Source organism: Alosa sapidissima, chromosome 9 (assembly GCF_018492685.1).
Source record: "Alosa sapidissima isolate fAloSap1 chromosome 9, fAloSap1.pri, whole genome shotgun sequence".
Classification (NCBI taxonomy): Eukaryota; Metazoa; Chordata; class Actinopteri; order Clupeiformes; family Clupeidae; genus Alosa; species Alosa sapidissima.
Genome location: NC_055965.1, coordinates 19,392,728 through 19,420,269, shown reverse-complemented (window position 1 = coordinate 19,420,269; position 27,542 = coordinate 19,392,728). Strand labels below are relative to the sequence as shown.

At 46.1% G+C, this 27,542-nt stretch overlaps 3 protein-coding genes and 1 pseudogene across 5 annotated transcripts in view; 3 read left to right on the top strand and 1 right to left on the bottom strand.

The window, feature by feature from the left end:
* The window catches only part of kif16ba (kinesin family member 16Ba), a 25,157-nt gene extending 17,445 nt beyond the window's left edge, over positions 1-7,712 (top strand). Inside the window, exons 18-24 of one of the 2 annotated variants that reach the window (XM_042102592.1) lie at positions 1,901-1,933; positions 2,464-2,517; positions 3,347-3,573; positions 4,114-4,703; positions 5,043-5,683; positions 6,254-6,600; positions 7,557-7,712. In XM_042102592.1, the coding sequence (XP_041958526.1) occupies positions 1,901-1,933; positions 2,464-2,517; positions 3,347-3,573; positions 4,114-4,703; positions 5,043-5,683; positions 6,254-6,600; positions 7,557-7,582 (1,918 nt within the window). In that variant the 3' untranslated portion in view covers positions 7,583-7,712. The remainder of the gene's footprint in view (positions 1-1,900; positions 1,934-2,463; positions 2,518-3,346; positions 3,574-4,113; positions 4,704-5,042; positions 5,684-6,253; positions 6,601-7,556) is intronic. The other variant, XM_042102593.1, reaches the window with a different exon arrangement.
* Positions 7,607-21,118, top strand: LOC121718454 (kinesin-like protein KIF16B). The gene is made up of 8 exons (XM_042103467.1): positions 7,607-7,718; positions 8,796-8,850; positions 9,244-9,349; positions 11,291-11,341; positions 16,458-16,580; positions 17,311-17,400; positions 17,992-18,075; positions 19,065-21,118. Exons 1-8 carry the CDS (start codon positions 7,607-7,609, stop codon positions 19,224-19,226), a joined length of 783 nt encoding a protein of 260 aa, XP_041959401.1. The 3' UTR covers positions 19,227-21,118.
* On the top strand, positions 13,009-15,008 carry LOC121717908 (annotated as a pseudogene).
* ndufaf5 (NADH:ubiquinone oxidoreductase complex assembly factor 5) lies at positions 21,119-27,542 on the bottom strand. Of its 2 annotated transcripts, XM_042102621.1 has the most exons (11): positions 26,932-27,542; positions 26,793-26,833; positions 26,483-26,546; positions 26,344-26,391; positions 25,495-25,598; positions 25,083-25,122; positions 24,013-24,210; positions 22,945-23,005; positions 22,633-22,716; positions 22,126-22,208; positions 21,119-21,367 (listed from the first exon to the last, which is right to left on the bottom strand). In XM_042102621.1, exons 1-11 carry the CDS (start codon positions 27,235-27,237, stop codon positions 21,281-21,283), a joined length of 1,116 nt encoding a protein of 371 aa, XP_041958555.1. In that variant the 5' UTR covers positions 27,238-27,542; the 3' UTR covers positions 21,119-21,280. The 2 variants fall into 2 exon arrangements, with proteins under 2 accessions (XP_041958555.1, XP_041958556.1); XM_042102622.1 differs by lacking the exons at positions 25,083-25,122; positions 25,495-25,598; positions 26,344-26,391; ... (1 more) ...; positions 26,793-26,833; positions 26,932-27,542 and adding an exon at positions 24,543-24,675.

Below are 27,542 nucleotides of genomic sequence, written 5' to 3'. Positions count from 1 at the left end.
GTTCTGGCACATTCCCATTGATATTGGGCAACAATTTGTTTTCTGGAGACCTTTAATCATCAGAAGGCAAATTGTCATGATCGTCCAATCAGAATAAATGGAACTGTTTAAATGGTTGCCCAGCAACATTGCTCAAAAAGTTGCCCCGTCTGGCATCCATCACCTTGAGCTTACGATCTTGCTCATGGTATTAAATTATTTGTAGTTAGTCTTTCAACTTCACAATTGGCCTGCCGGTTTGATTGGTGCCCTTCTTGTAAAAGCTGGTTAAAGCAACACCAAAGAACTTTCCCTCTGTTGCACGCACGCTATTTGTTTATCCAGCACCGGCTTTGCAAATAACAATGTCCACAGACAAGGTAGAATATGTTGCATAATTTATGAAAGTACAATGTATTGCGACATCATATGCAAGTCAAATTTGTAGTTTCTTATGTCTCATTCCATCGAACTACAGATCCGCTACCCGATCTGGCAAACTTACATAGTGCAGTTATAGCCGATAGAGGGCTGCGAAGCGAATGCAGAAGTGCCGTTCACCCTGTTACAAGTTGATGAACCACTGAAACGGTTTTGGAAACATTATTTTAAGGTACAAAAAACTCTTTGGTGTTGCTTTAAGTAGCACGTGTTGGGTACACAATAGGAGGTTTTGATATGATGTCTTGTTTTCATAGTTCTTGCTGTGGGTCCATACATGTAAAATGTTTTGCATTTTGTCCCAGAAAATGTATGATGCAGTTAAATTAGCACTCTTCAATGTAAGGAACAAGTGGTCTTATTCAGAAAGCTACCCTAAGGTTGGTTGTTTTGTGTCTGTGCCAATTAAGGAGCAAATCCATGACATGCAGAACCTTGACACTATGAAGCCCTCACAGTTAGAGGCTGCAGAACCTTGACACTGTGAAGCCCTCACAGTTAGAGGCTTTTTGGTAAATTAAAATGGCAAGAGCTCCTTCTTTCTCTATTGCTAAACCCTGGAGCAGGCTGGAAAATATTTGCTTTTCTCTTGAGGAACTAAGCTCTTTTAAGCTCTTTTTTTAAGCTCTTTTAAAAAAAAGTTTTTAGAACTTTGTTTGCCTTATTTCTTTGTGTGTATGTTGTTGGACCTTTTTCTCCCTCGCTGCATCTGCAACACAGAAAGATTTTGCAAGCAAAATGATTTCTTTTGGGAAACGTGGGGGGGGGGGGCGGACTCTTTATGTCATTGCTGAAAGGCAGGGTTGTTGGGTGGGTGTTTAACTTCCCTGTTGGGTTAACTGTCAGGCAGCCCAGGCCAGGTAAGACAGACAAGACAGGTAAACAAACAGACTAATGGATTAGCGTGACCGACAGACAGAGATGTTAAGGAACCAGGTCAAGAAGTCAGGCGGATAAACAAACTCAGACAGAGATCTTTAATGGTCAGGTTGACTAATTGTTGTTATAGCCTAGATGGAGACAGACAGACAGCCGGACAGACAGCTTGATGGTTGAGCCAGGAAGACAACCGATCTCCATATCAGACAGATAGATATATGAGTTAACTCTCAAACAAACAAACAGACAGACAGAGTCAGTGGTTACTCCGACAGACAAACAGACAAAGTATTCTAACAGACAGACAGAGTGTGTATTCAGACAGACAGACAGACAGACAGACAGAGTGTGTATTCAGACAGACAGACAGTGTGTGTTCAGACAGACAGACAGTGTGTGTTCAGACAGACAGACAGTGTGTATTCAGACAGACAGACAGTGTGTGTTCAGACAGACAGACAGTTAGAGTGTGTATTCAGACCGAAAAAAAGACAGACGGACAGACAGACAGACACTCTATCCTCAGACAGTAGCCTCTGCTCAACTGCACATGCTCAGTAACGCCCTCTCTCCTCTCCTCCCCTCCCCTCCCCTGTGTCAGTCTCTTCTCTGAAAAGGGCCCCATCTTCCTCAGGTAGAGCGCCTCCCTGAGCACCCCAGTGCTCCACACCGTCACCGTTTACACATTGGCTCCTTTGTTTGTTTGTTTGTTTGTTTTTCTTGTTTTGTTTCCTTCATTGCATCATCAGTCACAGTAGATAAAGCTACTCACCTTCTGACCGTTGCACATGGTTGTTTTGGTGTTGAGTTTTGTTGATTTCACCACCTCGCTGTATTGGCCATTTCCTCATCCCATGACGTGCATTTTTTTTTTTTGGCTTTTAACACTGCATTGCTTGCTGTACTTGTGTATTGGCTTTTCCTGTCAGCATAAAGTCTGAATGCGTTATGCCCCCTGGTCTTGGCATGCTTCATGCGTCAACCCGTTTCAGTCCTTTTGTTCAGTAGCCCATTGGTCCTCAAAGTTTGTGTTTGTGTTTGTGTTTGTGTGTGAGTGTGTGTGTGTGTGTTTGTGTGTCTGTGACCTCACAGTGTGCTGTGTTGTGAATTGGTTGTGTACGGCATGAGTGGGCGGGCTGTTGATGGAGATCTGTGTTTTGATAGGTTGGAATTTGAGCGGCAGCAGAGAGAGGAGCTGGAGAAACTCGAACACAAAAGGTCAGTGGGTGATGTTGGTGTAGCATGACATGTAACCCTCTCCTCTCAGATGTAGCATGACATGTAACCCTCTCCTCTCATAGATGTAGCATGACATGTAACCCTCTCCTCTCATAGATGTAGCATGACATGTAACCCTCTCCTCTCAGATGTAGCATGACATGTAACCCTCTCCTCTCATAGATGTAGCATGACATGTAACCCTCTCCTCTCAGATGTAGCATGACATGTAACCCTCTCCTCTCATAGATGTAGCATGACATGTAATCCTCTCCTCTCATAGATGTAGCATGACATGTAACCCTCTCCTCTCATAGATGTAGCATGACATGTAACCCTCTCCTCTCATAGATGTAGCATGACATGTAACCCTCTCCTCTCATAGATGTAGCATGACATGTAACCCTCTCCTCTCATAGATTCATAGATGTAGCATAACATGGATGCCTCTCCTCTCATAGATGTAATATAACATGGAACCCTCTCCTCTCATAGATGTAATATAACATGGATGCCTCCCCTCTCATAGATGTAATATATGTGAATCTTATAAGATGTCTGTATTGGATGTTCTCATACATCATGTGTTTTAAGGAGGCAGTGACGTAAATGTTTGAACAATGGTTCAATAGACAAATGTTAAACACCCCCCCCCTCCATTTCTCCCTTTCTCTCTCCCTCTGTCTCTTCCACTCCTCTCTCCTCTCTTTCCCTCTCTCTCTCTCTACCTCCATTCTTCTCTTTCCCTCTCTCTCTCTTCCTCCATTCTCCTCTTTTCCCCTCTCCCTCTTCTTCTCTCCCCCCCCCCCCCTGCCCCCACCTCCGTCAGGCGTCTCATCAAGGAGATGGAGGAGAAGCAGCGAAGCGAGAAGGCGGAGTTGGAGCGCATGCAGCAGGAGGTGGAGTCTCAGCGGCGCGAGTCCGAGCAGGTGCAGCTGCGCATCCGCCACCAGGAGGAGAGTCTGCGGCGACGCAGCCACGACATCGAGAGCCGCCTCCGCGACCTGCTCGCCGAGAAGGAGCGCTTCCAGGAGGAGAGGCAGCGCGAGGGGGGAGGTGCGGTGGTGGTGTTGTTGTTGTTGTTGTTGTTGTTGTTGATGTCCATCAATGTTGTCTTTGATATTGAGGTTGTTGTCTTTGATGTTGTCGTTGATGTTGATGTTGTCGTTGATGTTGATGGTCATATTGTCGTTGATATTGATGTTGTTGTCTTTGATGTTGTCGCTGAAGTTGATATTGAAGATGTTGTCATTGTCGTTGATGATGTTGATGGTCATGTTGTTGTTGATGTTGATGTTGTTGTCTTTGTTGTTGTTGTTGATGTTGATGAGGACGAAGACTAGTTAACTTTGAGTGTCATTGTTGCTATGCCTGTAGCTGCTGTTGTGACCGTTTGTGGTTTGTGTCTGTTGTTACTGTTGTTGCTTTGGGTGTTGTTGTTATTGATGTTGGTCAACATCGTGCAGTGCTAACAGTAAACATCTAGCAAAATAGTTAGGTCAGCTGTTTAGTTGACGAGAAATCTATGTATAAAAAACATTCAAAACATCCAGTTGTAAGTTTTGTTTTTAGACGTGTATTCTGTCTATTTCACAGCTAAACGACCACTACAGGATGTCCAGGAGGACACGGAGCAAGGCCACGACATGACGGCCAAAGAACTGCAGGAGGAGGACAAGGAGGATGCGGAGATGAGCGACGCCAGCGAGGAGAAGAAAGACCAGGACGAACTGGAGAGGGAGGAGAAGCCAGACGGGACGGAAAAGATCGACAAGCAGGAAGAGGGCAGCGAATCAGACAGCGACGACGACAACGACGACGAAACGGAGAAGAGCCTTCCTCTCTCTCACGCTCCTCTTCCTCCTCCTCCTGCTCCGGCGGAGTCTCCGGCTCAGCAGCAGCTGCAGGAGGAGCAGGGCGAGATCGTGCGCGAGCTGGAGCGCCTGAAGCGGGAGCGCGAGCAGCAGGCGCTGCGTCTGCGTCTGGAGCGGCGGCGCCTGGAGCAGGAGGAGCGGCAGCAGGTCGGCCTGGTGGGGCGGCTGGAGGAGCAGCTGCGCGAGCGCCAGGAGGCCACCGCCGCCCTGCTGGCCCGGGACGACGCCCGGCGGCTGGCCGAGGAGCGCAGAGACCTGGCCGACATCAGGCAGGCGCTGCTGCGTGCCAAGGAGGCCCGTCTGGAGCTCGAGGTGACAGACAGACAGACAGACGGACAGACAGACATTTTCATTCATTCATTTTCATTCATTTATTTTCATTCATTCATTCATTCATTCATTCGTGATGGCTTTTTGGAGGGGGACCTGTTGCCTTTATTCAGACAGAACAGTGAAGAGGGATTTTACTTTAGACTGTTACTTTCCATGCTAGCGTAATGTTTATTGTTGTTTTATATTGTCAGTCACTTTGTATAAAAGCTTCCACTAAGCAAACATGAACAGTATAAAGCACGTTGGGTACCTAGAAGAAGAGTGGTATATAAATTAATCTATATATAAAATTTACATGTTGTTGTTGTTGTTGTTTAGGAGGAGGACGGCGACGACAGTGACAGGGATGGAGACGACGCCAAAGGCAACCACCACAACGGCGATGTGACCGACGCGGCGGGCCGGTCCAGGCACGGCGACGGTGGCGATGCAGGCCCACGACGCCCGCACGCGCTACGCCAACTTCAAGCGGGCGCAGGCCGAGGAGCTGGGCCGGCAGCTGGAGGCGCTAGAGCAGCAGCGCGAGCGTCTGGTCGCCGAGGTTACCGCCGAGCGCTCCGCCCTGGGCACGCTGATCCGCGAGCGCGCCGAGCACCAGGCCCGGGAGAAGACGGCGGCCGCGGCCGCGGGCACTGTCACTGGTACGGCGGGCACCACAGACACATCGCTGGCACCGCGACGTCGACGTCAGCGGCCGACGCGTCCGCAGCTCAGGAGGAGGAGCACCAGCAACAGCGGTGCAGCAGGCGGAGCAGCGGCTCCTGGCCAAGGAGCGGCAGCTGGCGTGCCTGGCGGGAGTCAGCTCCGGCCCTGCTGGAGGAGAGGCAGAGGCCAGGGGGGAGGTGCTGGAGAGGGTGGAGCGCGATGAAGGAAGTGGTGGAGGAGACGAACTCGGCCCTCTGGGGGAGGAGAGCTCGTCGGAGCAGGTGGAGAAAGACCTGGACAACACCCTCTACCAGGTGAGTGTTTGTGTGTGTGTGTGTGTGTGTGTGTGTGTGTGTGTGTGAGGGGGGGGGGGGGGGGATTTAGCGGATGTGTACTTTGATGGAATGATATTGCTTCTGATGTCGCAATACATCACACTTTCATAAAATCATGCAACAGACTCTACCATTGTTATTTGCAAAACCGGACTGGATAAACAAATAGCGTGCGTGCGACAGAGGGAAAGTGCTTTGGTGTTGCTTTAATAGTTTACGGTGAAGAATGGTGAAAAATTGGCAGATGATGACCTCTCTCTCTCTTTTCTCCATCTCTTTCCCCCTCTCTCCCACTTTCCCTCCACCCCCCCCTCCCTCTCTTTCTCCACCCTCTCTCTCCTCCATCTCTCTCTCTTCTCCATCTCTTTCCCCCTCTCTCCCACTTTCCCTCTACCCCCCTCCCCCCCCTCTACCCCCCCCCCTCTTTCTCCACCCCCCCACCCTCTCTTTCTCCACCCTCTCTCTCCTCATCTCTCTCTCTCCTCCATCTCTCTCTCTTCTCCATCTCTCTTTCCCCCTCTCTTTCCCTCCACCACCCCTCCCCCACAGGTGGAGAAGGAGCTGGAGGAGAACGAGGAGCGGCTGTCCCTGCACAGCGCCAGCGCGGAGCACCTGCAGCAGCTGCGCGAGACCTACGAGTTCGCGGCGCACGTGGCGCGGCAGGAGGAGAAGGTGCGGAGCAAGGAGCGCGAGATCCTGGAGTCGCGCGAGCGGCAGCAGCGGGAGGCGCTGGAGGAGGCCGTGGCGCGCCTGCAGAGGAGGCACTCGGCCCTGCGCCGCTCCTCATCGCTCGAGTCCTCCGCCGCCAACGAGGAGGAGAGGAGGACGCAGCAGCAGGAGGCGCAGCAGCAGCAGAAGGAGACGCAGGAGAGGGGGACGGAGACCGACCAACAGAGGTGTGTATGTGAGGAAGAGAGAGAGAGGGAGAGAGAGAGATGCAGGAGAGGGGGACGGAGACCGACCAGGTGAGGAGAGAGAGAGAGAGGGAGAGAAAGAAAGAAAGAGGGAGAGAGATGGAGAGAGACGAAGGAGGGTGAGCGGATGAGAGAGAGAGAGGTAGAGCGATGGAGAGAGAGAGAGAGAAGGAGGGGGTGTAGGAAAGAGCTTACAAAAAGAGGACTGAAGAGAGAAAATGCACTCGGATGATCAAAAAATCACGAAGACTGGTGCAGATCAGAGTTTAGTCAGATTTATAGCCACAGTAAGTGGACGATCAAGTGGAGACGATGGCAAGAGCTGTGCGGGTGTGAGTGTGTGTGTGTGTGTGTGTGTGTGTGTGTGTGTGTGTGTGTGGGGGGGGGGGTGTAAATGTACTTTTTGGAAGCACATCATAGATCACAGTGAGGGCAGTAGGATGGAGATTTGTCAGACTTAATGGTGAACATCAGAGGGTGGAGGACAGGATGGCTTTTTATGGCAAAGGAGGGGAATAAAGCAAACATTGAAGCTGGTTAAATAGGAATGGACTACAAAGGACTAGTCCTCAGGGCCCAACTTTATCCTTTTTTTTCTGTCCTTTGGATTCTCTTTCTCTGTCATCTATTTTCTTTTCAACTCTTTCTTTTCTCCTCTCATTCTCTTTTCTTTCTTTTTCTTTCTCCCCCTCCCCTTCTCTCTCTCTGTCTCCCCCCCTCCCTCTCTCCCCCCCCTCTCTCCCTCCTCTCCTCTCTCTTCCCCCTCTCTCTCTCTCTCTCTCTCTCTCTCTCTCTCTCCTCTCCTCTCTCTCTCTCCCTCCTCTCCTCTCTCTTCCCCCTCTCTCCTCTCTCTCCCCCCTCCCTTCTCTTCCTCCTCTCTCTCTCTCTCTCTCTCTCTCTCTCTCTCTCTCTCTCTCTCTCTCTCTCTCTCCTCTCAGAGTGGAGCGTGAGATCCGGCAGCTGAGGCAGCGTCTCAGTGAGAGTGAGGATGGTGGGGGGCGTGGCCTGTGTCACAGCGGAGACGACAAGAGCAGCCGAAGCAGCTCCCCCGCATCCCCCATCCAGGGACCACTGGGGGTGCTGCCCACGGCAGACGACAGGTACACACACACACACACACACACACACACACACACACACACACACACACACACACCAGCATCCCCCATCCAGGGACCACTGGGGGTGCTGCCCACGGCAGACGACAGGTACACACACACACACACACACACACACACACACACACACACACACACACACCAGCATCCCCCATCCAGGGACCACTGGGGGTGCTGCCCACGGCAGACGACAGGTACACACACACACACACACACACCACACACACACACACCAGCATCCCCCATCCAGGGACCACTGGGGGTGCTGCCCACGGCAGATGACGGGTACACACACACACACACACACACACACACACACACACACACCAGCATCCCCCATCCAGGGACCACTGGGAGTGCTGCCCACGGCAGACGACAGGTACACACACACACACACACACACACACACACACACACACACCAGCATCCCCCATCCAGGGACCACTGGGGGTCCTACCCACGGCAGATGACAGGTACACACACACACACACACACACACACACACACACACACACACACACACACACACACACACACACACACCAGCATCCCCCATCCAGGGACCACTGGGGGTGCTGCCCACGGCAGACGACAGGTACACACACACACACACACACACACACACACACACACACACACACACACACACACACCAGCATCCCCCATCCAGGGACCACTGGGGGTGCTGCCCACGGCAGACGACAGGTACACACACACACACACACACACACACACGCACACACACCAGCATCCCCCATCCAGGGACCACTGGGGGTGCTGCCCACGGCAGACGACAGGTACACACACACACACACACACACACACACGCACACACACCAGCATCCCCCATCCAGGGACCACTGGGGGTGCTGCCCACGGCAGACGACAGGTACACACACACACACACACACACACACACACACACACACCAGCATCCCCCATCCAGGGACCACTGGGGGTGCTGCCCACGGCAGACGACAGGTACAGTACACACACACACATACACACACACACACACACACACACACACACACACACACACACACACACACACACACACACCAGCATCCCCCATCCAGGGACCACTGGGGGTCCTACCCACGGCAGACGACAGGTACACACACACACACACGCACACACACCAGCATCCCCCATCCAGGGACCACTGGGGGTCCTACCCACGGCAGACGACAGGTACACACACACACACACACAGGGACCACTGGGGGTCTTACCCAACGCAGACGACAGGTACACACACACACACACACACACACACACGCAAACACACCAGCATCCCCCATCCAGGGACCACTGGGGGTCTTACCCAACGCAGACGACAGGTACACACACACACACGCACACACACCAGCATCCCCCATCCAGGGACCACTGGGGGTCCTACCCACCACAGACGACAGGTACACACACACACACACACACACACACACACACACACACACACACGCACACAAAGAGTGACTCTAAATCCTCTGTCTGTCCACAGGATAAATGCCTACATCGAGGAGGAGGTTCAGAGGAGGCTCAAGAAGCTCAACCTGCTGAATGGAGACAATAACCTGGACCTCTCCCTGTCCTCCAGGTCCCTCAAGGTATGATTTCTACCTCTACCTAAATGCCTTTGCCTTGCCATTCACTCAGTTGAGGATGAAACTATCCCAAGTCCCTGTCCCACAAATTACAGTCATACTACTAAAAAATGACCCTACTGATATAAGCATGGTGGGTGTTGATCCACATTAAATTAATTGAATTTCGTATAATCATTTGTCCCCATGTTTCACACACAATTATATATTTTTCATGTCTGCCTTTTCCCCTGGTCTTCGCTTCTCCCCTTCCCTTCCCCTCCCTCTCTTCTCTCTCTTCTCTCTCTCTTCCACTCCCTCTCTCCTCTCTTCTCTTCTCTCTTCTTTCTCCTCTCCTCTCCTCTCTTTCTCTCCTTCTCCTCTCTTCTCTCTTACCTCTCTCACCTCTCTCCTCTCTCTTCCCTCTCTTCCACTCCCTCTCTTCTCTCTCTCTTCCACTCCCTCTCTTCTCTCTCTCTTCTCCTCTCTCCCCTTCTCCTTGTTTCGCTCCATCTCCTCTTCACCCCACCATTCCTGACTTCACGTTCCTTGTCTGACTGCATTGTCTCCCCACTGAGCCATTAATTCTCTTACGTAGCCTCTGAATTATTAATCCTGACACAGACAGCGTGTGTAAAAAGCGAGACATTTGCATTAAATTGGCTTTATTGCTCACTTTTGTGGCTCATTGTTGAAGTTAATCTCCATCTGTCTCGGCTGAGTGACCGGTACAAGAACCCCATTGTGAGAAATCTTGCAGACACAGTTTGTATCGTGGGTATTCTGTGTAAACCCCCATAAACTAATTCTATAAATTGTTGCTCTTATGCAACAACTGCTTTAATGAAGACCATTTATCGTATGCCATTACAACGAATCTTTGGACATATTGTTTTATTTTGCGGATGTGGCCCAAATTAATGAAAATAATATGTGGCTCTGCTTGCGAATCAAATCACCATGTGCACCAGACCAGTAGGCAGATAACTGAAGCAATATCAGTTCTGCTCTAAACTGAAAACAGAAACCAGAGTCTTTTGATTCTAAGACATGAACAGTGACCTCATATAGTCCTTGACGATGCATTCAGACGATGCATTGTAACATTTCTCAACCTCTGCAGGAGGAGACAGCAGTTAGTGTAAGTATCCCTCTGTTATGTACGTTAATACCGCTTCCAAACTCCCTAATCTGGACAAACCTACAGATGAACAAATGGTTAAATCTGACCCGCTTGTGTGGCTGTAATCTGTATGTGTTACTCACAGTCTCTCTTGTTTCTCCTGGAATTAACATGCCAATTCTAAACTCACCATCCCCTCACCCCTCTCTCTATCTCCTTCTCACCCCCCTCTCTCTTTATCTCCTTCTCACCCCCACCCTCTCTATCCTCCTCTTCTCTTTCTGTACTCTTTGCTACCCCATCTCACCTTCCCTCTCTCTCTCTTTCTCTCGTTTCCCGCCATTACGTGGTTCCCTCTTAAGCGCCTTGTGCCGGCTTTCTCACACAAGCCTCCCTTGGATTAGCATGCTAATCCCTATCATTAAAATCATTCTCCTTTTCACCCTCTCTGTTTCTATCTATTTTTCTTGTTTTCCCGCGTTACTCTTGGATTAGCATGCTAATCCCGGTCGTAAAAATCACTCTGTTCCTTATAATGGCTTTGGGGCGATGACCCCCACCACCCCCCACTCCCCCTCCTGTCTGTTTCTGTCCTCTCCTTTTAAGCACATCAAAAGATCATATTGTATCTCTGAAATGGTGGTTTGGTTTGGTTATTCAACTCTTTTTTAAGCTGCCATGAAAAAATATTGGATGTTTTTTTGATGTTTGAATCATGCTTGCTTTGAAAATAATCGCCCTTGTTCGCCCTGCTAGTGATTGTGAAGTCTTTTGAAATCTCGGTTGGATTTTTGGATTGCAATGATCCCTTGAGAGATGGTATGTGGTTTTTGTTATTGCAGGATGATGAGAAGTTGAACAACAAAGTTGATCCCAGAAGACTAAAGTATGAGGTATGTTGACTCATTCCTTTATTGTTAATTTGTTCTTTACCCTTTTTGTTCCTTTGTTCTTAACCATTATTGTCCCTTTGTTCTTAATTCTCAAAACATAATGGATATAAGAGTGAATAGAACACATTCTAATTCAGCCTCAATTCTGGTTCTAGTGGTAATAAACAAGAGTGTCACTACCTAACGCTTTGGGCAAAATGGTATAATGGGTTTTGAGCTCAAACCTAAACAAAAAAGACCTCAGGTGAAGAGTCTGACATTAAAACTACATTCAAATTATGCAAGTGTTGTTTAAATGAAAGAGAGTTAGTTTAATAATCCTTGAATACACAATTCCTTTTTACTAACATCAATAACAAATTGGTGCAGGAAAGATTGTAACAAATCGATATTAAAATGACAGATTTTCATGTTTTTTTACGTAATTTATAGATGATGGTATGGCCTGGAATGGCGATACCACCACTTAATTTGTGGATGCTAATATGATGGATCAACTTGGTGATTATAACCCAGTATAGCATGATGCAGAGTTTCTAATTGTTGGTGGTGTGTGTATCTTTCCGCATCACAAACACACAAAAGTTTCATACTCCGCACCAGATATATATCTCAGATAAAGTATTAATTTGCTTACTCAAAGTCCTTTTAGGCAAGTCCCTCCACTCGGCGGCCATATACCAACGTTTTATGGGCAATCATCGGGCACAGTCTTTGGGTCGAACTGCGCGTGCGTAAGGCTTCACGACACCAATCTTGCTCCAGCAGCGAGATCACAACACATGATTGGCACGATGTCTTCACAACACACCATATGATTGGCTCAATGTATTCACATCACACCACATGATTGGCTCAACGTATTCACATGTCTACGTTTTGCCGAGGAAGGGGTGGGATATGTGTAGACAACGGCCATATTGGCGTGACAAACTAGCCCCATGCATTTCTATGGAGTATTTTTTGAGTGCTGTGTCTCCACATTAGAAAGTCTGTGGCTTACTTGACTAACCTCTGCAACTGAACCCACTGTTCAGCACACTGGATAATCCTGTTTGTTTGAGCATGTTTCATTTGCACTGGTGGAGGGGAAATCACGAAAGAGTCTAATCATGGGGTGCAATGGACACTTGCCACTGGCTTGATTGTTTTATCCATTTGTGAGAGACTCCCACCATCTTCCTACAGACCCACCTGAGGTCCCAGTTGGCATCTCTGGCCATTGGCCTCTTCACTGATCCAGATTGGAAGACTGATAGCCCTGGAATGAAAGCTAGTCTGAAGCAGTCCGAAGTCTTTGAGAGTGCACAAAAACTGAACGGTGTCAGCAAGACGAAGGGTGGGATGGGGCTGAGTAAGATGAGTTGTGATCCAGAGCCTTTTGGGGTTTTGGAGGAAGAGTTGAGGGAAGAGCTTGAGGAAGAGTTGAACAACAGAAAAGCAGTTAAGATGAATGGGAGCAGATCTCCAAAAATGAGAAACAACAACTGGAAAACTACAAGGAACAGCTCTGGTCCTACAGATGAGTACATGGATCTGTGCATTTCAGATGAGAAGAAGTCCTCTCGACTGCTCAACAAGGCCAACAACATCGAGTGTTATCTGAGATCTCTTGGACCTCAAAATGTTCTCTCCAAAGTTGTCAGACTTTGGTGATGAAATGGAGGAAACTGTCCAGTTGAAGGACCCAGGAACCCAACTGAAGAACGAAACTGAAGAACCCAGTTGTGCAGATGTCAAAGATAAGCCTGGTAGCAAAATATCTGAAATCCCAGCAAGTGATAAGATGCCCCCAAAAGTTCACCTTGAAGAATCCAAGAAGGGCATATTCTCTCAGGTTTTCAAAAATCAGCACAGGCATCTCTTTGGCTACCTATCAGGAAGGTTGTCAGGGGTTTGTGGGGAGGCCGGTCGCTACCTCGAGACAACGAAAGATGTGATTCTCCAAGTCCAAAACAGAGACACACAGGCCTTTAAAGGCTTCTACCAAAGCCTAAACACACATTTGAAAAAACAATTACCCTTCTTGCAGAAAACAAATCCAGTGGAAGATGTTACAAGCACACTGCCCAAGCCAAAGAAAAGTGTGCATCTCAGAGATGAACCATATGATGAGCTACATTATGATTTCAGTGGTCCGTCAATCTGTCTCCAAGAGCACGGAATGTATCCGGATCTTTAGAGGGTTCTGTAAAGTTATGCAACAGTAATGCCAAGGTTTTCTGCCCAGAAGCTTGGGCAATTTCCCACCTGTCTTTTGGACTTAAAGTCCCTCCCATTGGAAGAAATGTTTGACCGCTTGAGTAGCTTCGTTCCTGTGCTCAAAACACTTGCCCACACACTTCGAGGAGTTTTTTGGCTCAGGCTTGCCAGTAACAAACAGCCCACACCGCAGACTGGAGTCCTGCTTCTGTTTGAGGAGGTCATCTATGCAGTTGTCAGTGGCGATAGCACCAGACTTGAAGATCAAGACTTAACGGTCCTCCATAGGCTCAGACTGCAGAAAATCACAGAGATCCAGGTTGGATTAGGTGGTGAACATCTGAGGATCTTGGGAAATGCTGATGATCCCACCTTCGTGGTCCTTACCCACAGCCAAGTACTTACCCAGGAGTTATGCATGACTCTTCTGGAGATACTGGACCCAGTTTTGTCCAAAGAGAAACATGTGTTATGCCACCCCCTTCTCAACTGTGACCTTGCAAGTCTTTCTTTGGACTGGGCCTCCAAGATTCCGGACCTTGTTCTCAATAACAACATCAAAGTCAGCACCAGATTCAAAAGGGTCCTAGCTGATTTGGTCCTAGCTGAACATGGACTCTCCGAGACCTTCGTTAGCCAACGTCCAACTGCTCACCTACACCAGTGTGAGAGTTGAGCGGAGCCGGCAGGACGGTACTCTGCTACACCCTGACTCCCATTTGCCCCCTGATACCCTCGCTCAGTTTGTGCTAACGGACACTCATCTTGGTGTGATTTACGAAGATGCTGTGTTCTACCCTGTGCCATGGTACTCCACTGCTGTTCCAAGTCGCCCGCAGTTTGAGGTTTGCAAGCTGCGCAGGCGTTCTGAAGTAAAGTGTCTTCTTGTTAAGGAATTCGAAAGCTGTGTCAAGATTGAGATAGTTTTCAAAGCCCAGTTCAGTGATGCCAGCAGGACAGACCACAAAGAAAAACAATCCCAAAACCTGATGTTTGGAACTTGGCGTTTGCTTGTGGCATAAATGCTGCAAACCTAGTCAATTACCTCTGTGTTTAAATGCCAATAGTAATAAGTGTTGTTAATAATCTAGTCTGATCTATCTTAGAGAAACTCATGTTAAAAGCTAGCATGAATAGCCACAGGAAGTACACAAAATCCATTGGTGTTTGTCAAAGTACGTCATCAAATTATGTTGCAGGTGAAAAATAAATGTGAGTAAAATTAAGAACCGTAAATCAGAACATGTTGCACAACTCTATTTAAAAAAAAAAAAAAACTTGAGGCTGATGTCCTTGTAGTTCTCTCCTTTATGCACTGTTTGATTAGTAGTGCCAGTTGGCAATACTTTCTAGTATTCACAGAGAAACTGTTGGGTCCAGGCAACATGTAATAACATGGTTGTCCCTTGTGTCTTACATGTTGGGAAAGTAATATTTCATGACCTTTTGGGAGATTATACCAAGATGTATTTTTTAAAGAAAATATGTTTACACATTTATAAATCAATCAGATCTCTTTCAACTGATCTTTTTATGGAAATGAATTGTTGAATTATTCACCAAATATGCTGCTAATTTTCTGGTGTCAGTAGAATATGGAAGACTGTTGGAATATGATGAAAGTTGTAACTATAAATGTTTCGAATACATTTTGTTTAGTACTTATATTTATAAGTTATAAGTTGATATGTGTTTTAATATAATGAATTATAGCCATGTGTTTGTTTATGTTGTTTTCTGTTAAAAATGTTGCTGCTGTCTATGTTTGTTTGTATTTTTGTGTGTCTTATTTCAGTACTTGGTTAGTTGAATGTAGTGATGGGCAAATGAAGCTTTGGTGAATCACTAAACCACAGCAGTGTGAAGCTAGCAACACTAATGAAAAAATCCAAAATGGCTGCCACATGTAGATTTTTCAACATAAAAGTCCTTACCCAAACCAGTATATGTAACCAAAAATATTGGTTTGCTAAGGACTTTTATGTTGAAAAATGTATGTGTGGCGGCCATCTTTTTGCTTTTCAGCTAGTGTCGCTAGGTTCACACTGCTGTGGTTCAGTGGTTCACCAAAGCTTCATTTGCCCATCACTAGTTGAATGTATGCAATAATCCACAGGCAATCCATGTGAAATGGACAATCGTATCTCCCCATTGTGGATAAGATGTGCAATACTGATGAAAGGAAATTGAGATTATTTGTAAAGATTAAATAAAGATTTGTTTTTTTCTAAACATGGTAATCAAATGTGTTGTTTATCCTACACCCTTGGCTCCTGTAATGTGTCCCTGCAGAGAGCCAGCTGGTCATGCCGTTGTCTTTGGGAAGCCACCCCATACGATTTCTTTCTGTCTTTTAATTAACAAATGAGTTGTATTAATAATTTTAAAGAGAGTAAGAGTAATTCAGTATTAGAGATGCTGTGCATGCTAACACAAAAAACAGGCAATCATTTGAAATATCTAACAACTTAATCTTTTTTTTTTATCGCTCTCTATATTTCCTGCATTTCTTTCTCTCCTTTGCTCTCTCATTTTATTCACTTTCTCTTTCTCATAAATTCTCACTCAATTTACCTCTCACTCGTGCCCTTTGTCTCTCACTTTCTCCTTCCTTCTCTCTTACTCACTCACTCATCTATCTCCTTCCTCAATGCTACTCTTTGCTACACTATCTCCTCCTCTCTCCTTGTCCATTTCTTCTCCCTCTCTCTCTCTCTCCTTCTTCACCTCTCACCCCATTTATGCCCCCCCCCCCCCCCCCCCCCTCTGCTCTTCACCTCATTTTCTCTCTTTCCCTCAATTTCTTGATCTTTCTCCATCCATCTCTTTCCTCTTTCTGAACTCTTTCCTACGCTATTCCTCCTGCCCTTTATCTTTCTCTTTTGTTCCCTCCGTCGCTTGGTTCCCTCCTCAGCGCCTGGTGTCGGTTCCTCTCGGTCCGTCCCCGGAGAGCCTTAAGGACCCCGTGAAGATAAGCATCCCTCGCTACGTGCTGCGTGGACAGGGCAAGGATGAGCACTTTGAGTTCGAAGTAAAGGTCAGTGCACGGCCAGTCTTTAAACCCACCTAGAGCACTTTGAGTTCGAAGTAAAGGTCAGTGCACGGCCAGTTTTTAAACCCACCGTGAGCACTTTAAGTTTTAAGTAAAGGTTAGTGCACCGCCAACTTTAAACATACTAACAAACTTCATCCAAAGTGACTTATATATGCCAATTCTTACAAGGGCCAGTTTCCCCAGAGCAACTTGGGGGTAAGTGCCCTACTCGAGGGCAGAACGGTGGCTGCTGGGAATTGAATCCTCAAATTTTCTGGCTACTGCTTGCTAGCCCAGCTCCTTGGGCACTATGCTACCAGCTTAAACCCACTGTGAGCACTTTGAGTTCAGAGTAAAGCTCAGTGCAACACCAACATCTGAAGATGATTTTCAGAGATGTTCTCTAGATATGCAGTAGTTGCTGTAGTAGCAGACATGGCAAAGGCAGGCACTTGAACTGACAGAAAAAGAAGAGCAAGTTCTGAGATGGTTGAAACATTGGTGCATAAAGAAAAAATATTTATGCAAATGTGTGTATAACTGAATAAAGAAAACACTGAAGTTGAATATAAACAAATAAACAACATAATTAGAAATAACTTTATAACAAACAATACAATTACTTTCGTAATCACACTGGACTGGACCTTGAATATATACATTTATCTCCTTATCATATAAACCAATCATGCCTGGGTTTGACATGAACATGAACTGTCTTCTTTATAAACAGATAACGGTGCTGGACGAAACGTGGACAGTGTTCAGGCGTTACAGCCGGTTCCGCGAGATGCACAAATCCCTTAAGATTAAATATCCAGAGGTGAGGACTTGATTAGTCTTGAAAAAATACTTCATACATTGCTTGTAAGCTCTTACATGCATTTCGATGTAAATATTATAATAATCTACAGTATATACTATGGGTCCACACACACATGTATACTATTTGTAAAGAAGCTTGGTACAACATCTGTTTTTTTAAATGTGCTATTTGAATACATTTGATTTAACTTTACACACAAAACTAAGATCACTGCTGGTGACTCATGTAGTTCCTTCAGCAGCAGTATCAATCTGGCTGGACTAAGGTCATTTGTCATTATTCCTGCTGTTCAGCAGCAGGATCAATCTGGCTGGACTAAGGTCATTTGTCATTAAGCAGTATCAAAGTGACTGGACTAAGGTCATTTGTCATTAAGCAGTATCAATCTGGCTGGACTAAGGTCATTTGTCATTAAGCAGTATCAATCTGGCTGGACTAAGGTCATTTGTCATTAAGCAGTATCAATCTGACTGAACTAAGGTCATTTGTCATTAAGCAGTATCAATTTGGCTGGACTAAGGTCATTTGTCATTAAGCAGTATCAATCTGGCTGGACTAAGGTCATTTGTCATTATTCCTGCTGTTCAGCTGGGCGGTCTGGAGTTCCCTCCCAAAAAGCTCTTTGGGAACCGCGATGAAAGGATGGTGTCTGAGAGACGAAACCATTTAGAGGTATGTTCTTCAGATGCAGGCACCTTTTTTCTTCTTCATAACCTGTGCCTCGAAGAAATGGGGAAGGTAGAATAACAATCTTTGGTGCCATCATGTTTTATTTTTTAACTTAATTGTTCCTCTCTTATTATGATTGGTCTGTCTTATTTTCTCCCGAGTACAGCTACCCAATTTATTTTCATAGCGGAGTGTGCAGTGACACCACTTAGCTCTATACCCATTTTACTTATTTCTTTCTCCCTCTCTGATTTTATTGCGATGTCTGATGAGGTGTCTTGTCTGTTTGGATCTCTCCTCTCCTTTTTCTCACTTTCAATCTCTTTCTCCCTCTTCCTCTTTACTCTCCTGTGTCTCTCTATTTCCTTCTCTCTCTCTCTCTCCGTCTCACACACACACACACACGTTCTCTCTCTCCTCACACACATTCTGCTTCTCTGTCTCTCCTCTCACACACATTCTGCCCCTCTCTCTCTCTCTCTCTCCTCACACACACATTCTGCCCCCCTCTCTCTCCTCACACACACATTCTGCCCCTCTCTCTCCTCACACACACATTCTGCCCCCCTCTCTCTCCTCACACACACATTCTGCCCCTCTCTCTCCTCACACACACATTCTGCTTCTCTCTCTCTCCTCACACACACATTCTGCTTCTCTCTCTCTCCTCACACACACATTCTGCCCCTCTCTCTCCTCACACACACATTCTGCTTCTCTGTCTCTCCTCTCACACACATTCTGCCCCCCTCTCTCTCTCTCTCTCCTCACACACACATTCTGCCCCTCTCTCTCCTCACACACACATTCTGCCCCCCTCTCTCTCCTCACACACACATTCTGCCCCTCTCTCTCCTCACACACACATTCTGCCCCCCTCTCTCTCCTCACACACACATTCTGCCCCTCTCTCTCCTCACACACACATTCTGCCCCTCTCTCGCTGTCCCCCTCCGTCCTCACTCTCCTTCGCTCCCCTGTCCCTTGTCCAGCGCTACCTGAGGAACTTCTTCCGGGTCATGATGTCTCCGTCCTCCTCGTCCCCGCTGAAGGCTCAGGAGGGAGGGGCGCACCTGTCCAAGCACGCCGTCTGCGACATCTCCCCCTTCTTCAAGAAGGGCGTCTTCGACTACAGCAGCCACGGCACTGGCTAAACTGACCCCAGACAACGGGCACCACCAGGGGCAGAAAGAGAGAGAGAGAGAGAGAAGAGAGATAGAACCCAGACAGAGACTCGGAACCGGGAACAGAACGAGAAAGAGAAGGGAGGATCAGAAGAGAGGAGAGAGAGAGAGAGGAGAGGAACGAAAAAGAAGAAGAATCGACATTGTGCCTTCCTCCGGTAGTAGGGTGACACCTCTGCATCTACTCATCCCACTAACCCAACTCCAGTGCAAATACGCAAGCGCTGAATTCACGCGGGGACTGCTGCTGAGTTTATCAGCACCGATCGACGCATTTGCCTAAATAACCGCAAACAGTTAGGTAAGCTCCGGGTCATGTGAGACAAAAAGGAGAGCTTTTAAAAGAACCAAAAGGCAAAAAGTGGCCCCATTTTGATTTTTCCTTTTAACTGAAAGAAAAAAAAAAGGCACTACACCTTGAAACAGAGTTTTGGTCAGAGATCATGAAGGAGGAAGAAAACACAGCCTTCTGACTCCTCTTTAGGGTCGAAGCATATAAGTGCCAGAGCGAAGACCAAAAGGATTGTGGAGGACCACTACAAAGGCTGAAATGCTCCACTGATCCTTACTCCCACCCAAACGAGGCCAATACTGGACGACTTGTATAAATACAGAGTCCTGCTACAATGACCCTTATGACTTGAATGATCATGTGTCACAGTAGCTGTCAAAGTTCTATTCTCAGAAACCAGTTGCTGCTTATTCTAATTCTAATCATGGCCGTGACACTAAAGAAACAGAAGATCTAGCCTATAGCATCTTTGCCTAGTCTGCAAATACTTGACATGGTGCAATAATAGTTGTCAGTGTGTAACGAAATACTTCCAAACCATCAGATGGATGATGCTGTTTGATCAGGACATTCCACTCCACAGCAAAGCTCGACCATTATGTTTAAATCTTCCCATCGGCTCAAATATATCAGTAATATGACTCCTTTGCTGGGTAATAGTCTCCATAGTATCCAACGGACACTACATTTACTATGTTGCATGGATCATGAGACGACACAAGTAATAACTACATTTCTAGACGACCAGTAATAACCTTTATTAAACACATCACTTCATCGTATATAAATCAATGTTGCGTCAATTGGCAGGGTGCTCTTGTGGCACACACGGGTTTACTTCGGTCTTCCAAAGCATGAACTCTAAAAAGTCACCATCCGTGGGCAACTACTATTAAGACATGGAAACGTACTGTAGCTAAATATTTTTAATTCTACTGAAACGAGAGAGCGTACATAGGTAAATGGGCAAATACTATAAGCCTAAATGCTAGTTTTGTAAGGTTATTGTTTTGTTTTGTTTATTCACAAGACGATTTTAGTCACATTTCACCAAATGTATACGCACATATGAATGTTTTACCTTTAAAGATCAGTTAAACATTGCCTGTACAGCCACGTAGCACTTAGCAAACACATATAGAAGCCATACTCTCATAGAATGTATATTTTGAACAGGAATACATACTGTATTCAGTTTGTATAACGAACTGCATGAAACCACAACGTTGATGGGTATAAAGGGACTACTTTCTAAGCACTTTCTTCATTTCTTTTTGTTTTAATGGAGATTTGTTACCTGTGTGAAAGCTTACGTTCATACATTGAGGTTTGTACATTAATTTTTTGTGTTGATATTAAGGTTAAGCATTAGTGATGAATAGTTCCGTTTGCTGGTTATGTTTTTTTTTTGTTGTTGTTTAATACTACTTTGGGAAAAACATGTACATTTTATTCACTGGTTGTACATATTGGTTTGCTTAACTAATAGATTTTCACAACAGCATCATTGTATTTGTACATCTGTTGTTAAATCATTGTAGTTTCATTAAAAAAAAGGACATACTGGTCATTTGGAGTACTACTGATAATTTATTGACATTTTCTATTTCTTTACAAGTGTACAAATTTAGACTAATGTTTCATTGAATTCATTTCAGCCTGCATGGTTACTTTACCAACAAAGAGCACAGACAGACAGACACACACACACACACACACACACATACACACACTATGATTTTTGGTCCGGTGGCGTTTTGCCGATCTTGGACAGGTCTGCAAAGGACACGTTGGCCGAGCCCCTCTGTGCCGGCTTGGCCTGAGAACACACACAGACGCAACGCGCCCAGACATCAGATACGAATATACGAAAACACAACATGTGGGATTTAACAAAAATGCATATGATTTTAAGAATAGGTCGAGTGAGCAGAGAAAAAAACAGAGCTATAGCTTATTTATTCCAAGGGGTTCCAAGTGTGTATCAATGTTTGCCAATATCTAGAAACATCTGTTAGCATTCGATACACTAGGCTTGCATACAAGATCGACTCAGAATCTGAACACCCCCTCTCCATTTACAAGAGAGTCAGTGCAACTCTACAACTCCACAGAACACCATCTTTAAAATATGTATTGGGCTCCTTCTACCCTAGCCTTGGGCTACAATCCCCCCAACAGAGCAGAGCTTACAGATAAGTTAGCCTCACAGTCCGACGCCATCCCACACATACTTCTGTCAGTATGGAAAACCCTACGGGGATTGATCCGGCCTTGGTTCAAGAAAACGGGGTCATCCCTATGTTCCCCGCTCGGGGTTAGGATTAGGATTATGGTTAGGGTTTTAAAAAAGGGGTCCTATGTTCCCCGGTCCCATACAAAGCGATTTCGGTCAAAATCATTTCTGTGCTGCAAATCAATAACAGCTGCGGCACATTTCTGTGCTGCAGAGGCTTAGCTCTTTGCACGGGATAGCAGCGAATAACACGAGAGCTGATAACTGATGAGACTAAACGTACGACAGACGTGAAAGGAATGAGTGATGAATAGGGGGGGTAACACGGGATTCGTTGGTACCTGAGACTCATGGGGCTTCCAGCCAATCATGTGCAGAACCTCAAAGGTGGCCGGGACCGTGCCATCCTCATTCCCATACATCTCTGTGTGTGTGTGGGGGGGGGGGGGGATTACATCACAAAGGATCATTAGTATTCAATTGTCCTTAAAAGGAGGGGTCAAGCAAAAATGTAATCAGGGGAAATGTGCAGCATGATGTCTGGGTTAACGGTCTCTTTCTTTTGTCTGTGAGTTCATAGCCTTCGCTGCTGAATAATGTTGATATTAACATGCAGAGCCACAGTGGTTCATCACCTATTTACAATTGCAAATGATGTCCCTGAAGTGATGCTGGAGCACTTCAACAAAGCTCTGTAATTAATGCAACCATAACTCTGCTCTGCATGCAATGTCACAGTGCTCCTAATTATCCATCAATCAGAAATGATCAGGCCCCGCCATAAAAGCTAATGTGTTTATATAATCGTGTTGCCAACGTGTTTACATTGTGTTGCCAGGCAACCTCACCCTTGTAGATGGCTGCTGCTGCTAGCAGGGTGTCTCTATGGAGAATCGGTTTTCTGTTCCAGGCACAGTTGCTTTCTCCCATTCCTTAAACAGTCACAAGCGTTATTAGTACACATTTAAATCACTACAAAATACTTTATCTAAAACTGCTGTACATGTACATACACTAAGTACTGAGTTGTAATTGTAATTCCTGTACCAGTTACTCAGCGATTTATTCACTAAAGTGACAACCACCACAAACATACATTTGAAATGGGAAACGTTCACCTGAGATGAGGCAACATGCTTTTGTCATTTAAACTCCTTTACCTTTCAAGTCATTCATGACCTCAAGCATTCCTGGGTAGTTGACCTGAATTTCATCAATATCCTGTGAAACAAAACACAGAAGACACTCTCAGAACGTATTCAAAATGTCTAATAAGAAGCAGCCTGAGGACATTGTAATGGGTTATGGGGATCACCTGCTGGATCTGAACCTAACAGTGCAGACCACTGGTTAAACGCAGCACCAAGTCCACTCCATTGTAGCCCCCCCATCTCCTATCCACTTCAGTATTATGTGTTGCAAAAAGCGAGTAGCCCAATATACCCAGTGCATTGAGGTAACAGGACATTCGTGACTTCGCAGCAGAGGCGGCAACGTCCAGCTTACAGGTAAGTAAAAGTAAAAGTCCTACCATGTAATGGTTCTCAAGAGTTGAGAACCAATGGCTGAAGAGTTGAGCTAATTTAGAATCATCTAGTTTAAGTGAATGGTTAGAATAGTGGTAGGACATTTAACTTCTGAAGTCGGAATTTACCACCTCTGCTATACAGAAGCCAGCCAGAGCTCTTACCTGGGTGCGCATGTTGAAGCCAGCCTATCCCGGCAAGTTGCGGTCGGTGACGGTGACGGTTTAAGTAAGTATATATACTCTTTTGATCCCGTGAGGGAAATTTGGTCTCATTTATCCCAATCCGTGAATTAGTGAAACACACTCAGCACACCGTGAACACACAGTGAGGTGAAGCACACACTAATCCCGGAGCAGTGAGGGCAACAACAGCGCTGCTCGGAGGGCGCTGCCTGCAACAACAGCGGTGCTCGGAGAGCAGTGAGGGGTTAGGTGCCTTGCTCAAGGGCACTTCAGCCGTGCCTACTGGTCGGGGTGCAAACCGGCAACCCTCCGGTTACAAGTCCGAAGCGCTAACCAGTAGGCCACGGCTGCCCCTAAACACGGCTGTTTTTAGAAAGTAAAAGTCCTACCATGTATGAGTTCTACCTGTTTACTTATCACAGGTGAACTCTAATTATCTGATCTACCTTCACTTCAAAATGCCCAATCGATTGAGGTAACAGGACGATCGTGACTTCACCGAGGCCAGAGCTCTTACCACGGTGAGCATGTTGAAGCCGGCCTGTCCGAGCAGGTTGCCCAGGTCGGTGACGGCCGTGTAAGGGGAGATGTGCGGGGCGAAGCCGCCCTCGCGCTCCTGCTCGGCCAGCTGCAGCGAGCAGCGCAGCTCGTACAGGGTCTCCCCACCCACCATCGCCCCGATGAACACGCCGTCAGGCTTCAGCACATGCTGGATCTGAGAGAGAGAGAGAGAGAGAGAGAGAGAGAGAGAGATAGAAGGGATGTGTGTGTGCGTTGGGGGGGGGGGGGGGGGGGGGGGGGTGTAAATTAGAGGAAGGGAGGGGGAGAGAGAGAGAGAAGGGGAGAGAGAGAGAGAAGGGGAGAGCATGTGTTGGGGGGGGGGGGGGATTAGAGGGAGGGAGGGGGAGAGAGAGAGAAGGGGAAAAGTGTGTGCGTGTGTGGGAGGGTGTGTTAGAGGGAGGGAGATGGTAAAATAGAGAAGTGAAAAGTGAGAGAGAGAGAGAAAGAGAGCACATGATATTACCAATTATATACATATCAGCTCACCATCACCAACTAACAAAATCAGATCCCTGTTTATGCAGCATTTCTGTGGGATGATGGTATCAGTGAGCTGAGAGAGAGAGAGAGAGAGAGAAAAAAAGAGAGAAGAGAGACATGATGATGAAAAGGACAGAGACAGAAAAGGGCGTAGTGTGAGAGTGAGAGCGAGAGATGAGACGTGGTGAGACAGAAAGAGATGAAATGAGGGAGAGGGGGAGAGAGAAAAGGGGAGGAAGAGAACACACAAACAGGGAGAGAAAAGATAAATAAAGATGGATAGACTGAAGTAGAAGACAGAGAGTGAAGAAGGGACAGATGATTAGTGTCACTGTATCATGGAATTGGATTACATAGACTAGTACTCATGGAACCACAGCTTAGCACCACAACAGTTGTCTTAATCAGATCCGACAGCCTTTAGTAAATATAACTCAATGGCGCCATCTACTGTGGACATGGACATTCACACTTTGCCTTCTCTAATGAACAATAGAAGTACTCAAATAGACTAATATTATCGAAGGAACTGAGGAGGTGACATACCTGTCGTAGGGCACCAGGAAGATCATTGATCCAATGTAAGCTGAGAGAGAGAGAGAGAGAGAACTTCATCAGCCCTCAATCGTTGAGACAACTCCTAAGAAAAGGGGTCACCTTGTTTATAACACAAAACAAGAGACTTTCAATTCTGCTAATGTTCAGCAAGTTAAGACTGCTATGGTCTGTCTATGGTTCATCAGACTGACTGAACTTACCTATCACAATTACCAACGACATCTCATCTACTGTGGTATAGAATACTTAACCAGAACACAGACTTCCAACTACCTAAAATATATGTTCCATTGCTTATGTTACTTGTTTGAAAGGACAGTCCGGCTGGGATACTGCTGAGTGTGTTTTAGAGTAAATGTGCAAGCCCTCAGAGGTGATGGTCTGAGAAATAGTGCATTACCTTAAACTGCTGACCACGAGATCAAAAGTGTTCTCTTTAAATGGCAGGAACTCCTCATCTGCCAGAACACAATGGGTGGGCATCTCACTCGGTCTCTGCTGTCTCTAGAGAACATGGCCAAGCATCCATCAGTGAGTTTAACCAGAGATGTTATGAAGGACGTCCTGAGAGGACGTTGGTTTAACGTACTAAATACTGTAGCTTCTAGTTCTATTCAGTTTTTATTTTATTCATTTATACAATGGGCAACAAAAACAGCCTGGTCCAGGCTGCACCAGGCTGGTTTTTTTTTTTGTTGCCGTTCCAGACTGTTTTTGTTGCCGTTTCTGGAGTCTGGGTTGTCTACAGAAACCGTGTTATTTACACTGTATTCAGGTGACAGGCAGCTAGCATTGTGAGGAGATGTTTGCTGTATGTGACAACAAATGTTTTAGCTTAGAAAACGGGTAACATCCCTTAGAGCACCATACCCATTTAGTGCTAACGGGAAGGGGCAATTTATCGAAAACTGAAAGTAAGTCAGTGTGGCATGAACATTAATTTAATGCTTTTATTTTAAGGTAAACGGACTACATTCTGATGCTTCAACTGGAAGAAAAACTAGAGCTGATCTGTTGTGCCAAATTGGGGGACCTGGTGCAACAGGTCAAACATGACCTGTAACTGTAAGAAAACTAGGCCTATTTGCTGAGTGCATAATGTCCTGATATTAATCCTTCTTGCCTCTTGCCAAGCTGATGTAAAGCCACAGCTTAGTCCTGAATGGCTATGTTGAGTCAAGTTTACCTTGTCTGAATTATGAACAGGTAATGCGTAACATTAAATACAACACTGAGCAGTAATACTCACCAATGACTTGTTACAGATGTCAGTAAGGAAGAACCGTTCAACTACATCCTAAAACAAAATGAAAAGATACTTAGTGCTATACAACAGATGACGGAGTGAAAATAGAAATTAGGTGGTCGTGTTGTGGTGTAGCTGTTACCTTGCTCAAATGCTCAGCTATGTAACTTTTTCCACAGCCAACATCTAATGCCAAAGGAAAGGTCCTGCAAACGAAATCAATCAGTCATTGTATAAACCTGGATGCAACAAAGTGAATAATTGTACAGCTGCATTGTTTCCTGGTCTGCTTTTTAAATCCTGCTTTGTGTTAGACTGGGTGACCTCACATGACAGCCCAATCCTCCAAAACTGTAGATCATCAACTGTAACATCTCAATGACTTCAATCTTGGCATACTCAGAAGTCAGATAGTAGTGTTGCAAAAAGTGCCCAGGTCACGAAGACTATACCTTGCAACGTCGTATACTCTGTCTGCCACACGTAGTCCAGCCTGTTCAGAAACGAGCGTCAAAATAAATGTTTAGACATTTTCATTTGTCACCATGCTTCAGTTATGCAACATTTTCACATCAGTGTAATAATGCATACCTCTGCTCTTAAGTAATCGTACTTGTCGCTGTCCTGGAGCGATGCTGCCCACTTCTTCTGTTGGCGCTTCATAGCCCTGTCAAAGACGTTCATCGCTCCACCTGGTCTGCCAGATAAGTGCCTGGCACATCTTAATAACCGGTAATGCGATTTGGATAAAATATGTTCAGATGTCGTACGTCCAGTGGAGATATTTCTTAGACTAGGTACTACTTCTGGGAGTGCTGTCACTCTGGCCATGCACATCCGTAATGTGGGACAAATACAACCGTCATTTAAAAAACGCTTATTTATCAAGCTGAACATGCTAAATTTACTCTGCCGTGCCCTCCGGGATGTGTGGGTGAAAAAGAGGTCAGGGAATTAAAGTATCTGCAGAGCATCGGAGAGTACACGGTACTCCACAAACCAAACCTTCTCTGACATTAGCATGTGTCCGACTCAATGACCTTTCCGGGGAACAACGATGCGAAGCTGAGGAACATTAATTATCTACAAGGGATACAATTCTAATGTAACTATGGTAGTTTCAATTAAGCGGCAAACGTGTATATCATATAATAAAACTGTACAAGTCACAAATGTGTTTTAAGACTGTAAATTGAAGATGT

Bases quoted from the DNA above. Each gene is read 5' to 3' on its own strand.
- LOC121718454 (XM_042103467.1), top strand. From the start codon at position 7,607: ATGGTGGGGGGCGTGGCCTGTGTCACAGCGGAGACGACAAGAGCAGCC. The intron at 16,581-17,310 runs GTCAGTGCACGG...CTTTATAAACAG, and splicing joins ACTTTGAGTTCGAAGTAAAG to ATAACGGTGCTGGACGAAAC. The intron at 18,076-19,064 runs GTATGTTCTTCA...TCCCTTGTCCAG, and splicing joins AGAGACGAAACCATTTAGAG to CGCTACCTGAGGAACTTCTT.
- ndufaf5 (XM_042102621.1), bottom strand. From the start codon at position 27,237: ATGTTCAGCTTGATAAATAAGCGTTTTTTAAATGACGGTTGTATTTGT. The intron at 23,006-24,012 runs GTAAGAGCTCTG...TTTGTTTCACAG, and splicing joins GCTTCAACATGCTCACCGTG to GATATTGATGAAATTCAGGT. The intron at 22,717-22,944 runs GTAAAGGAGTTT...TGACTGTTTAAG, and splicing joins GGTCATGAATGACTTGAAAG to GAATGGGAGAAAGCAACTGT.